The sequence below is a fragment of the Dipodomys ordii genome, unplaced genomic scaffold (genome assembly GCF_000151885.1).
Source record: "Dipodomys ordii isolate 6190 unplaced genomic scaffold, Dord_2.0 Scaffold23, whole genome shotgun sequence".
In the NCBI taxonomy this organism is placed as follows: domain Eukaryota; kingdom Metazoa; phylum Chordata; class Mammalia; order Rodentia; family Heteromyidae; genus Dipodomys; species Dipodomys ordii.
Window position 1 is genome coordinate 1,416,117 of NW_012267239.1, and position 12,895 is coordinate 1,429,011.

General features: G+C 40.6%; 1 protein-coding gene across 2 annotated transcripts in view; it reads left to right on the plus strand.

Moving 5' to 3' along the window:
- Positions 1-12,895, plus strand: part of LOC105984232 (low affinity sodium-glucose cotransporter-like) — a 49,290-nt gene continuing 36,395 nt past the window's right edge. Inside the window, exons 1-6 of one of the 2 annotated variants that reach the window (XM_013014341.1) lie at positions 1-135; positions 1,153-1,224; positions 3,684-3,792; positions 5,213-5,219; positions 7,394-7,442; positions 9,299-9,403. In XM_013014341.1, coding sequence (XP_012869795.1) covers positions 1-135; positions 1,153-1,224; positions 3,684-3,792; positions 5,213-5,219; positions 7,394-7,442; positions 9,299-9,403 — 477 coding nt within the window. Of the gene's footprint in view, positions 136-1,152; positions 1,225-3,683; positions 3,793-5,212; positions 5,220-7,393; positions 7,443-7,843; positions 7,884-9,278; positions 9,404-12,895 lie in introns of both variants that reach the window. The other variant, XM_013014339.1, reaches the window with a different exon arrangement.

Genomic DNA, 12,895 nt, shown 5'->3' on the forward strand with positions numbered 1-12,895 from the left:
ATGGCCAGTACAGTAAGCCTCAGCACCAGTTCTGGAGAACCAGAGTTGCCTGCCTTGTCAAAGCGCATCCACAATGCTGCTGATATCTCTGTCATTGTTATCTATTGCATAGTGGTGATGGCTGTTGGGCTATGGGTATGTGGGACTCTAATTGGCTTTCAGGGTGGGCACCAGGATTGGGGAAAGTGTTGTGAGGGTGGGAACAGTCTCGCAGGACAAATGAAGGTGACATGAGTAATTTTCACCAATCTCATTGTTTTTTTCTATGCGAATCATTTCCTGGAGTGTTTCATAAATAATGCTTGTACTGAGTAAATTGGGTTCACCTTTTGAACATCCTTTGAACAAAGACAGCAACCAGCAGAATGAACAAAAATGATATTTTTCTTATCCCATCTGCACTTACTTTTCTTTATTGTTTTCTCACTTCCTTTTAATTTACGTTCTGCTCATTCTTATTCTCTTTTTTTAAAAATAATAGGTTTGAAGCAAATATTCTTCCAAGGACAGCTTTAGTGATAATATCATGTTGTTTTCATTGATAAAAACAAAGAGTTGTTTTGGTAGCATATGACTTATTGAAGTCCTTCCAGCTCTGAGTTGTTTTAAAACTGTAATGTTTTTAAGTCCATCAAAAATTAGTGTAGGACATGAACTTAAATGAAGAGAAGGACCTGGGAGAAACAGGAGGAGTGTGAATAGGAACAAAGCACTTTGGGCATACATGTGGAAATGCCATAATGAAATCTATTCTTCTCTACTGTAAAAATTTAGCACAAGCCAAGCACCAGTGGCTCACACCTGTAATCCTAGCTACGCAAGAGCCTCGGATCTGAGGATTGTGATTAGAAGCAAGACTCTTATCTTCACTAAACTATCAAAAATACAGAAGTGGAGCTGTGGCTGAAGTGGTAGAGGGCTAACCTTGAGCAAAAAGAGGTTCAGGGACAGCGCCCAGGCCCTGAGTTCAAGCCCCAGGACCAACACACACACAAAAGTAGCAGAGCATCTAAGCAACCATGTCTGTCTATAGAAGAGCTAAAACACTCACCAAGTGCCAGCACCTCAGCCAGACCCCAGCTTTGAGTCTTGTTATCTGTTCATAACGGCAATGGCAGTTGACCTGATTCTTACCTCTTCCTTTTTGCTTAGGCAATGCTGAAGACCAACCGAAACACTGTCAGAGGCTTCTTCCTGGCTGGTCAAGATATAGCCTGGTGGCCAGTAAGTCATCCTGTTCCCATAGATAAATGTCCTGTGTGTGTATGTGAATAAAAGCATTGGAGATACTTATAGTTTTGTTGCTGTTATTGTTGTTATAAGACTGGAACTCCTGCTTGGTACCTAAGGCTTTTTGCTCCTTGGCAAGCACTCTATCAATTGAACCATGCCTCCAACCCCAATGTGGATACTTTCTGATGTATATTTGTTACCCACCTGCTAGTGGCTCTTTATCTAAATTATTTACTTCATGGCTATTGCCTATCATTCCAGAAAAACTAGCGTTGAGGAAGACAGGTTTGGTCCTGGTATTTAAAGAACCTCAGTTGAGTTCTATTCATGGTTTTCCTCCGATCCTCTTGCAGAATATTCTTTCCTAGCTTCTTTTCTTTTTCAGACCAGGACTCGAACTCAGTATGTGACTCTTTGGTTCATTGGCTAGTGCTCTACCAACTGAGCCATGCCTCCAACCCCTTTAAGGGTTGGTTATTTCTTTTCTTTTCTCTTTTCTGCCCTGACTTAAGAGATCTATACTTCTCTTTGCTCTTTGCTTTTCTCTCAACGCTGAGTTAATGTCACTCTTTTTGTCTGTTAACCTCCACTTTCTGCTTTCTTCCTTGACTGTCTGGCTCTTTTTCAGATTACTGGAGCCTTGCCCTAAGTAACTATTGAGTCTATCTAGAGCTTGTGTTGTTCATATGCTGATGGTAGAGTTTCCCTGTGGTTGTGTCCATGGTAATCCTCTTGGGACACTTGCCAGCTGGGTGTTCTCCTTTCTGAGTTTGTTTATGTGGCCCCCCACCATGTTTCTACTGAAGTTAAAGGCTATAACTACCTCTATGATCCTGGAGACTATTCAATTATATTGGGAATATGATGTATATGCAGCAAATTCTTCCTTCATGTATCTTCTCACTTATCTAAATGAAATAAAAAGGACATTGGTAAACAACCTGGACAGAATAAATCAGACCAACTGCAAACTCAAAATGGATATTGATTTGGGGCATCCAATCAAACATTGCCTTTATTTATTAAACAAGAAAGTCTCAACCAATCCCAAAGCCACAAACCAACTCCATTCCTCTCAGCCCCAAATATCTGAATAGAAAAAGTGAGTAGACACAGTAACTCATACTTGTAATCCTAGGAGTAATCTCAGGAGGCTAATTTGAGAGGGTCACAGTTGAAGGCAGAAATGCTCATAAGGCCCCCATCTCACCCAAAACAAAAGCTGGTTGAAGTAGCACTTACCTGCCATCCAAGATATATAGGAAGCACATAAATAGGTGGATTGTGGTCCAGGTCCTCACCAGGAAAAAAGTAAGATACCATTGAAAATGTAAAGAACCTCTGTACATTATGTTCACAATAAAAAAGAAGAAGAAAAAAGAAACTGTAAAGAAAAGGAAAAAAAGAGGTTGACAGAATAGCTAAAATTGTAGCACACCAACTTCCTAGCAAGCACAGGCCCTGAGCTCAAGCCCCAGTACCACCAAATGAAGAAAAGAAGATAAGTCAGTTTTATGGCAGGCTGTACAAGAAGACACAAAAGAAACACTGTAGGGTCTCACTTCAATTCTGTTCCTCCAGCATCAATGCCCAAATCTGTGCAGCTTAAGGATAGCAGAATGTGCAGTGGAAATGGGGAATGAAAGAACATAGAGTCTCAAAAATGGGAGAACAGAAAGAATTCCCTGCTACACAACTTCAGGGTCCCAAGTATCAGATTCAGAGGATAAGAGCTGAGAGGAGATGTGGCAGGATTTAGCCAAAGACAGACTCAACCTAGAGAATAGGTAGAATCACGAATATTCTAAGGCAAGATTCAAGTTTTCCCATAAAAGGCAAACGTAAGTATTTTAGGGTTTTATCAGCCATATCCAGTCAACTAGACCCCACAAATAATACATTGTCAATACATTGCCAAACTAAGAAACACAGCTGAATTCCAGTAGGATTATTTATGGGCATTAAAATTTCATTTTCTTTTTTTTTTTGCCAGTCCTGGCACTTGAACTCAAGGTTTAGGCACTGCCTCTGAGCTTCTTTTGCTCAAGGCTAGCCCTCTACCGCCTGAGCCACAGTGCCACTTTCAGCTTTGAGGTTTTCTGTGTGTGTGGTACTGAGGAATCAAACTGAGGTGTTCAGGCATGCCAAGCAAGCAATCTACCACTAAGCCGCATTCCCAGACCAAAATTTCATTTTCATTTAATTTCACATTTTCTTTTCCATTTCATAAAATATCATGTGCAGTTATTTTGTGACTATTTAAAAAAATAGGGAGGGAAAATACTTTACTTATGGACCACACAAAAAACTGGTGTGAGGTTGCATGTAGCCCATGAACCCTAATTTCCTAACTCTTGCTCAAAAGAGTCATGACTGGAACACGTCAACATCTATAGATTTTCAAAAAGTTTGACCTGGATCTAAGCATATTCTCTCCTCTTGCCTTCCAGATGGGAGCCTCTCTCTTTGCCAGTAACATTGGCAGTGGCCATTTTGTGGGTCTGGCTGGGACAGGGGCAGCTTCTGGAATCGCTGTAGCAGCCTTTGAATCTCATGTAAGTAACACTATGGCCTCTTCCTTTAAATTAAACCCATATCCAAAGCAGGGTTCTGGTAGCTCATACCTGTGTGTAATCCTATCCACTCAGGAGCCTGAGATCTGAGGATCATGGTTCTAAGCCAGCCAAGGGAAGAAAAGTCCATGAGCATTCTATTTCCAATTAACCACCAAAAAGCCAGAAGTGGAGCTGGGGCTTAAGTGGTAGAGAGCCAGCCTTGAGCAAAAAAGTGAAGGGACAGGACAGCACTCAGACCCTGAGTTCAAGTTCTAGTACTGGCATATTTTTAAAAATCAATATACTTTAATCAAACCATAACCCAGGAGAACAATGAAAGGAATGATATCAATCTTGATGCATGGTACTTATAAACTGACTTGTTGAATGGTAACTCCTTTGTACAACTACTTAAAGGTAATAAAAATGTGGGGTTTTTTACTAAAAAAAAATCCCTGACTTCAAAACCCCAGTATCACCAATATTTATAAAAGAAGGAAGGAAGGGGAAAGAAAGAACGAAAGAAAGAAAGAAAGAAAGAAAGAAAGGAAGGAAGGAAGGAAGGAAGAAAGGAAGGAAGGAAGGAGGAAGGAAGGAAGGAAGGAAAGAAAGAGAGAAGGAAAGAGAGAGGAAAGAAGGAAGGAAGGAGAAAGAGCAGGAAGGAAGGAAGGAAGGAAGGACAAGGAAGGAAGGAAGGAAGGACAAGGAGGAAGTATTCAGAGACACAGAGAGATGGAAGGTACATCCATGATACAACCATGGGTACCCCAGGTACAAATCCAAGGAGCTTCCCAGTGCTTGTGTACCAGGAAGTAGAAACTGTCCATGTGAGTTTGACCTCGAAAGTAAAAGGAGAGGAAGGGAGAAAATTCATTGAGAGGTAGTAAGAAGAATCTACAAGACTGTAACTGGATTCCAAATTGTTCTGTTACCATTTCACTGGTCGACCTTTTGTTACCATATCTGATTCTAAGTTCTTTGTGGATTGGAAAGTTGTCCATTCTTGCATGTATGTCATCCTATCACTGAACACAGTGCTAAGTATATGGTGAGAGTGGCAGCGTAGTTCTTGAGTAGCCTGTTTTTTTTTTTTGGCCAGTCCTGGGGCTTGAACTCAGGGTCTGGGCTCTGTCTCTGAGCCAAATTAGTGCTCAAGGCTAGCACTCTACCGCTTGAGCCACAGTATCACTTTTCCAGACCTTTTGTCTTTTCCCTTTTATTTCTTTTATTTTGGGTGTCATAGGGGCACTATACTATTTGAACTATATCGCTAAGGCCATTTTTATGTCTTGTATTGTTATTGTAAAGGCAATATACAGAGGAGTTACAGTTATATAAGTCAGACAAAGAGTACATTTCTTTTTGTACAATGTCATCCCTCCCTCCCTCTCTCCCAGTTTTTCCCTCCCAGCCCCACCCACAAGTTGTATAGTTCATTGTTAACAGAGTGTCTAGTAGTTACCACTGCTGCATTTGTTCACGCTTTGTCTCTCCATTTCTGTGCCCCCCCACTAACCCTCCCAAAGTCAGATAAATGAACAAACAAGACAAAAAGAAAAGAAATTTTAAAAAACAGCAATAAAGAAAAAAACCCTCTTGCTTCCATTTCCAGTAGTTCATTTCAGTAAATATTATTTTATATGATCAGAGGCACATAGGTATTGCACCTCTGCCTCCCTCTCCTAAGAGGATTCCCCTTGGTTCTCAACTGTGTGTGAATGCCTAGAGACCTGTATAATTTATGCCCCAGTGTATTTTTTACCATCCAGTATGTTTACCTGTAGATTTATAGACATTCTAAGGCCATTTTTACATTCATTATTTTTGAGGTACGGTCTTACTTTTTGCCTGGACCTGCACATGAACCCCAATCTTCCTATTGAGCCCCTCCCCATAATTACAATGACAAGTGTGTACCACCAGGTCCAGTTTCTTCAATTAAGATGACGTTTCATGAACTTTTTTGCCTTAGCTGCCTTGAAACGTCGAACTTCCTGCATCTCAGTCTTCCATATAGCTGAGACAATGGGCATGCACCACCTCACCCAGCTATTAGTTGAGAAGGGTGTGGAGGACCTAGTAGACTTTTTGCCTGGGTTGCCCTCAATCCATGATCCTCCCAATCTCAGCTTCCAGAGTAGCTAGTATTACAGGCATGCATGAACTAACACACCTGGCTTCTCTTAACCTTTCTGGCATTTTCTACTATGCATATCAGTAAGAAGATGCTTGTGTACAAGAAAATTGAGTCATAGCAAAAATTTAAACTAATCATCCTTGGATGGATTCAAGGATGGGGTCATCACAAATCCCTTTGCTCTTTTCTTGTTGAAAATTCTTTTTGCTGATTTTACTCCACTATGCATCTATCCAGAAGCCAGATATGCCCTATGGCCTGAGATTTGTGTATACAGGACTAAGGAAACAGAATGGAAACAACCTCCAGAGGCATAACCGAAAGAATAACCAACAGCTTAATAAGCATCATTATCAGGCTGCAGATAACTCTGCTTCTTTTCATTTTGCCTTTGACCTTGGGCTTCCTTAATCTCTAGGAGGCCCAGATTCCACCACAATAACTGCTTACTCAATGTGAGGACCACAGAAGTGACATGGAGACTTTTTGTAAAGCTTGCCTTCAAATATTATATGACTATCATAGCCATTGGACAAGCCTTAAAGGGTACTTGGAGTTTTCTTTTTAATTTTACAGTAGGATTTATTGGGATATTTGCATATGGGCATATAATTCATTCTGATCATGTTTACCACCATCCCCATTATTCTTTTTTTTGGGGGGGGTCCGGTCGTGGGGCCTGAACTCTGGGCCTGGGCACTGTCCCTCAGCTCTTCAGCTCAAGGCTAGTGCTCTACCACTTGAGCCACAGCACCACTTCCGGCTTTTTGCCTTTTGCTTATGTGGTGCTGAGGAATCGAACCCAGGGCCTCATGCATGCAAGGCGAGCACTCTACCACTGAGCCACCTTCCCAGGCCTGTCTGTGGGATTTTTATTTCCTATTAGCCACTAAATACAGCTAGAAATGGTGCTGTGGCTCAAAGTAGTAAAATACTAGTCTTGAGCAAAAAAGCTCAGGGACAGTCCTGAGTTCAAGCCCCAGAACCAGCACAAAAACAAAAACAGAACAAAACAAGAATCAAAGGCTGTAAAATAGAGAAATGGGGACAATGGGAAATGTTGGTGGATCCTCCAGTATAGGTAGAATTCAATGTGATTTTTTAAATGTGTTTTAAAGCCCGACATTGTAGTATAGACTTATAATTCCAGCTACTCTGGAGACAAGACAGAAAGATCACGGTGTGCAGCCAGGGACCCTATCTGAAAAACAAAGTAAAAGCAAAAGGATGAGAGGACATTACAAGTAAAAGAGCATTTGCCAAGTTTACTTTAGAACAACCTGCTCTCATAATTCTAATGTAATCCTGCATTAACAAGAGACCTAACTCACTCCTTTGAGATCTACCTCATTCCCTCAAGAAAAGTCTTAATCTCTCCCTAATTGCCATGTTACTGTAACATCCTTACACAGGAAATCCAGCTTCTAGAAGCTTGTCACCTGTGGGAGAAAAATAATATCCAAACCAGTTTCATTTATTTGGGGGGTTTATTTATTATTGTTGTTGTTTTCATTGGTGTTTAGTTCCACACAGCTGAGTTAATCGCACACTTCAATTGCTGGCTTAGTGCTATTTGAAGTCTTCCTGAAGCAGCTTTTTTTTATTAATATAAATTAACACAAAGAGGGTTTGTTGTGATACTTGCATACATACTTATCAAATTTATACCCTCTCTATTATTCTTTCTACTCTTCACCACCCCCCATACACAGATATACTCTTTTTAAACTTTTTATTGGATTTTATTCTGCTATTTTTATGCTACAACAGAACATTTTTATATTCAGCTTTTGCTCATCTGAGATCCCTTTTAGTTCCAGACTTAAATAAGTTCTGTTGGAAGATGCTATCTTTGGTTCAAAGGCTTGTACCATGGAACTCACACATTTGTTCTCTGAGGAGGTTTACCATTTTTCAGGGGTTATTTTTAGTTGCTGTTCTACCAAAAGTTCCCCTTCTTGATTTTGATGAGTTATATCAAGATCCTTTAACATCCTTTCATAAACTGGAGAAGAGCGAACACAAATACCATTTGCTCTGAAGAGAACAGAAAGCTACACTGTGCTGCTATTCAGTCTGTAATTAACCTCATATTTCAATAATTAAGTTTTTCTCTAAATAAGGAGTTCATATTGGGAATGGAGATATGACTCAAGTGGTAGAGCATTAGCCCAAAGAGCTAAGCAAGGATGTAAGGATGGACTGGTATATAGCTCAGTGGCGAAGTGCTTGACTCTCAAGTGTCATGTCCTGGGTTCAATCCTCAGTACCAAGAAAAAGAAAAGAATGCAAGGCTCTGAGTTCAAGCCTTAGTACAAGCACAAAAGCAAAAGAGGAAGGAGGCATAATATAGTTTTATTCTTTTCAATAGACAATACATACTCTCTATATATGTAATTTATTTATCAATTTATTATGGAACTATTACCTTGGTTTGTTATGTATAAGTAATGCTATTTTTATTAGATTCCAATATTACTAGCAAAAAAATAATAGAAAATATGTATTGGCCAGACACTAGTGGCTCACACCTGTAATCCTAGCTACTCAAGAGGCTGAGATCTGGGCTGGGAAAGTGGCTCAGTAGTAGAATACTTGCCTTGTATGCAGGAGGCCCTGGATTCTATTCTTTAGTACCACATAAGCAGAACAAGCCAGAAGTGGTACTATGGCTCAAGTGGTAAAGCATTAGCCTTGAGCTGAAGAGCTGAGGGACAGTGCCCAGGCCTTAAGTTCAAATGACCAACCAAAAAAAAAAAAAAAAGGCTGAGATCTTTGAGGATCAGACAGGGTAGAAAAGTCTGGGAAACTATTATCTCCAACTAACCGCTGTAAATCTGGAAATTGGGTGTTGGCTCAAGTGTAGACTGCTAGCCTTGAGCATAAAAGCTAAGGAACAGCAGCCAGGTCCTGAGTTCAAACCCTAATAATGGTGCTCATGTGTGCTCTCACACACACACACACACACACACACACATTTATTGAGTGTTTATAAGGCATTCGGTGGTGATGTAGCTAGTTTTCTTTTTTTTTTCTTTTTTTCTTTTCTTTTTTGTGGTACTGGAGATTGAATTCAGGGCCTGGCATTTGCTAGGCAAATGAGTCCTACCTGTATTTTCATATTAAACTCTCACTTTGAGGAAAAAGATTGAAATGATTATTTGCCAAAGATCACAATATGTAGTAATTATCAGAACTAGGAAGAGATTCCAAGATGTCGCCACTGCCTCTGATCTTTACAGACTTACGATTCTTACCAAGGAACCTTACCTTTCTCATCCATTCCCTCCAATGGTGCCATTTAAATTTCCAGAGTTGCTTAGCAACTATGGGATGTCCTTGACTCTGAAATTCTGTCACTCTCTGTCTGCAGGTGATGACCATGCCAGAATATCTCAAGAAGAGGTTTGGAGGAAAACGACTTCAAATCTACCTATCCATTCTCTCCCTCTTCACCTGTGTGGCTTTGAAAATCTCAGTGAGTTTGGTACCACCTGCTATGGTAGCTCCAAGAATTTTCCAGATGAGGCTGGGATGCTAAAAACAGAGACTAGCACATGTAGGCCATTCACAGCATGAACAGGGTCAAAGCACACCGATGTCTTAAACTCCCTGTGATCTCTTTATTGAGTTCCTATAAGGAAAAGAGCTCTGGAGCCCTACATTCATAGTATAATAAACTTCCAAGTAATGAGAGCCTTTAAAGTATAAATCCACTTTAGTACAAAAAGTAGAGGTTGGTGGCTCTTGCATGTAATCATACCTACTCAGGAGGCTGAGATCTGAGGAGTGAGGTTCAAAGCCAGCCCAAGCCAGAAATATCCGTGAGACTTTTTTTTTGTCGGCCTTGGGGCTTGAACTCTGGGCTTGGGCAGTGTCCCTGCACTCTTCAGCTCAAGTTGAGTGCTCTACCACTTGAACCACAGCTCCACTTCCAGTTTCCAGTGGCTTATTGGAGATAAAGAGTTAAGTGGACTTTCTTGCCCAGGTTGGCTTTGAACTGTGATCCTCAGATCTCAACCTCCTGGGTCGCTAGGATTACAGGCGTGAGCCACTGATACCCTGACTCCATGAGACTCTTGTTTCCAATTAACCACCCAGAAAACATGAAGTGGTGCTATGGCTCAAAGTGGTAGAGCATTAGACTTGAGCAAAAGAGCTCAGGGATAGCATCCAGGCCCTGAATTCAAGTCCCAGGACAGACAAAATAAAGTGGATATACAGAAAGAACAAAACAGAAAATCTCAACCATTCAAGTAATAATCATTACTTGGTGGTAAAAATGATTTCCCTTGTCTTCTTTCTGCTTTTTTTTTTTGGTGTTTTTTGTTTTTTTTCTGTTTTTTTCTTTCTGCTTTTTATGTGTTTATGGTGGAGTGTGGTGTGTGTGTGTGTGTGTGTGTGTGTGTATGTATGTGTGTGTGTGTGTGTGTGTGTGTGTGTGTGTGCTGGTTCAACTCAGGGCCTCGTTTTCCTGCTGAACGTTTTTGCTGAAGGTTGGTACACTATTACTTGAGTCACAGCCCCACTTCCTCCTTTTGCCTTTTCCACAATAACTTTCCTATCCTTTCTCAGAGCCAGTCCATATTGAAACTATCATTTTTCATTTGAATCTCAAATATCTGAGCCAAAAGTCATCCTATTTTATGTAAAACAATTCCCTATGAAACAGTGTCATAAATAAATGTTATACAAATTGCTCCCAAGCGGTTGCAGGCTGATGGTTCATACCTGTAATCATAGCTACTCAGGAGGCTAAGATCTGAGGATCTTATTTCAAAGCCAGCCCAGGCAGGAAAATCCATGAGACTATTTGCTCTAATTAACCACCAAAAAGCCAGAAATGGAGGGACACCAGCCTTGGGGGAGGGGGGAGAGGCGATGGCCTGAGTTTGATTACCAGTAATAGCACAAAGATTATTACTATTATTATGCCTTGGAGAAAATCAATGATGAAAGAAGATACGCACTTCCACAGCACATGAAGTTTCAATAGCATGTGAAGAAATCAAGGAAGGAATAACATTTTGCCTTGTATATCTGTGACTAAGAAAATAATCTCCCCAAGTTTACAGTTCAGGCCAGCTATCCCAATGTTCACGAGAAAAAGCTAGCCCTAACTATTGCTTTTCTTTTGAGGGTGGCAGGAAGAAGGGAAGTCCTTGTTTCAAGTCAATCAACTGTTTCAAATGGATGCTATAAACTTTCCATATGCAAAGTGAGCATTTTTCCAGCAGGTATTTACTCAGCAGGTATTAACCTCGATGTTAAGGTATCAAAGATTCCTGAGCTACAGGAGTTCACCTACAGCAAAGTGATAAGAGATTAGATTGCTGCACGTGAAATAATTAGCCTCAAGGACAATATGTACAAATATACTGAAATACTATCTAGAACAGAGTTTATGGCAAGTGCAAGAGACATTTTGTGCACAGACAGAAAAGAGCCTGCTCTCTGTTAGGTGGAAATGGAGGTAGTCTCTCCAGCAGTCCCCCAGATGGACAGATTAGAAGCAGAGGAGCCCCTGGAGCCATAGACTTTGTGCTCATGTCTCCTGAATGAGTTGGACTTGACAATCTCCCGGTTCTCCTCTGGCTCGGACCTCTATAGCTTTATGGCTCTAAAGAGCATGAACACATACCAAGGCAGTTAAAGGCACATTTAGCAGTTAAAGGAGCCATTGAGCCAGACACTGGTGGCTCATGTCTGTAATCCTAGCTACTCAGGAAGCTAAGATTTGAGGATCACAGTTCAAAGCCACTTCAGGCAGAAAAATTCCTCTTTGAACCACCAAAAAACTGGACATGGAGGTATAGCTCAAGTGGTAGGGCACTAACTTTAAACAAAAACACTAAGGGGCAGTGACCTTCTGGAGTGGAGGGCTCCTGGTGGTGCAGGAGGTATGGAAAACTGGTGAGCTGGGTGGAGGTACAGGAAGGCCAAGAGCATGTGTATGTTACCATACAGGGTCTATGATCTGCTGGGGAAAAAGCACAAATAACACAGCACAAGTCCATTCTTACATACAAGGTTTATTTTGAGTAAGGTTGATAATATTTAATTTTACACATGATTGTTTGTGTACTTTTACACTCTGATAACTAATTCTGTGCTAGTTACTTATTAAACCGATATAAGAGCTAAGATAGGAAAGATTTTAGAATTGTCCTCTTCCCAGATTGGGGAAAAGATCATCTTACTCATAAACTCTCAATACTACAATAACTTTATTTAAAATGAGCTACTGAAGCCACCAATGGCTCGCCCTTGTAATCTAGATACTCAGGAGGCTGAGAAACCAGACAAGAAAGTGTGTGAGAATTTTTGCTGTAATTAACCACCAAAAAGCTGGAAATGGAGCTATGTGGTTCAAGAGGTAGAACGCCAGGCTTGGGTAAAAAAGCTAAGGGGCAGCATCCAGGTCCTGAGTTCAAGCCCCAGTACTTCACACAAAGAAAGAAAGAAAGAAACCAAGAGAGAGAGAGAGAAGAGAGAGAAAAGAGAGAAGAAGGAAGGAAGGAAGGAAGGAAGGAAGGAAGGAAGGAAGGAAGGAAGGAAGGGAGGGAGGGAGGGAGGGAGGGAGGGAGGGAGGAAAGAAGGAAGGAAATTATCTGTATACATGAAGTATTTAGGGTTAAGGATAATCTCCAAATATGTTAGTGTACATTTTCTAAAAACACTGATATTTTTTAGCAAACCACATTGCAAATTTTGAAATCAGGAAATAAAACTTGATTGGAACTATTGTTTTATCTTGACTCATTTTCAAATATTGATAATAGTTCCAACCCAGTCCCTAGCAACAAAAGGAAATCTTGGATCATTGTAATTCCTCTTTATGAGAATAAAGATGACATTTCTTCATCATTGTGAACATAGTTAATAGTAGTGAACTGCATACTTAATGATTAAAATGGCCACATCTCTGCCATTTTTTACTACTTGAGCAGTTAAGAATATTTGCATAGCT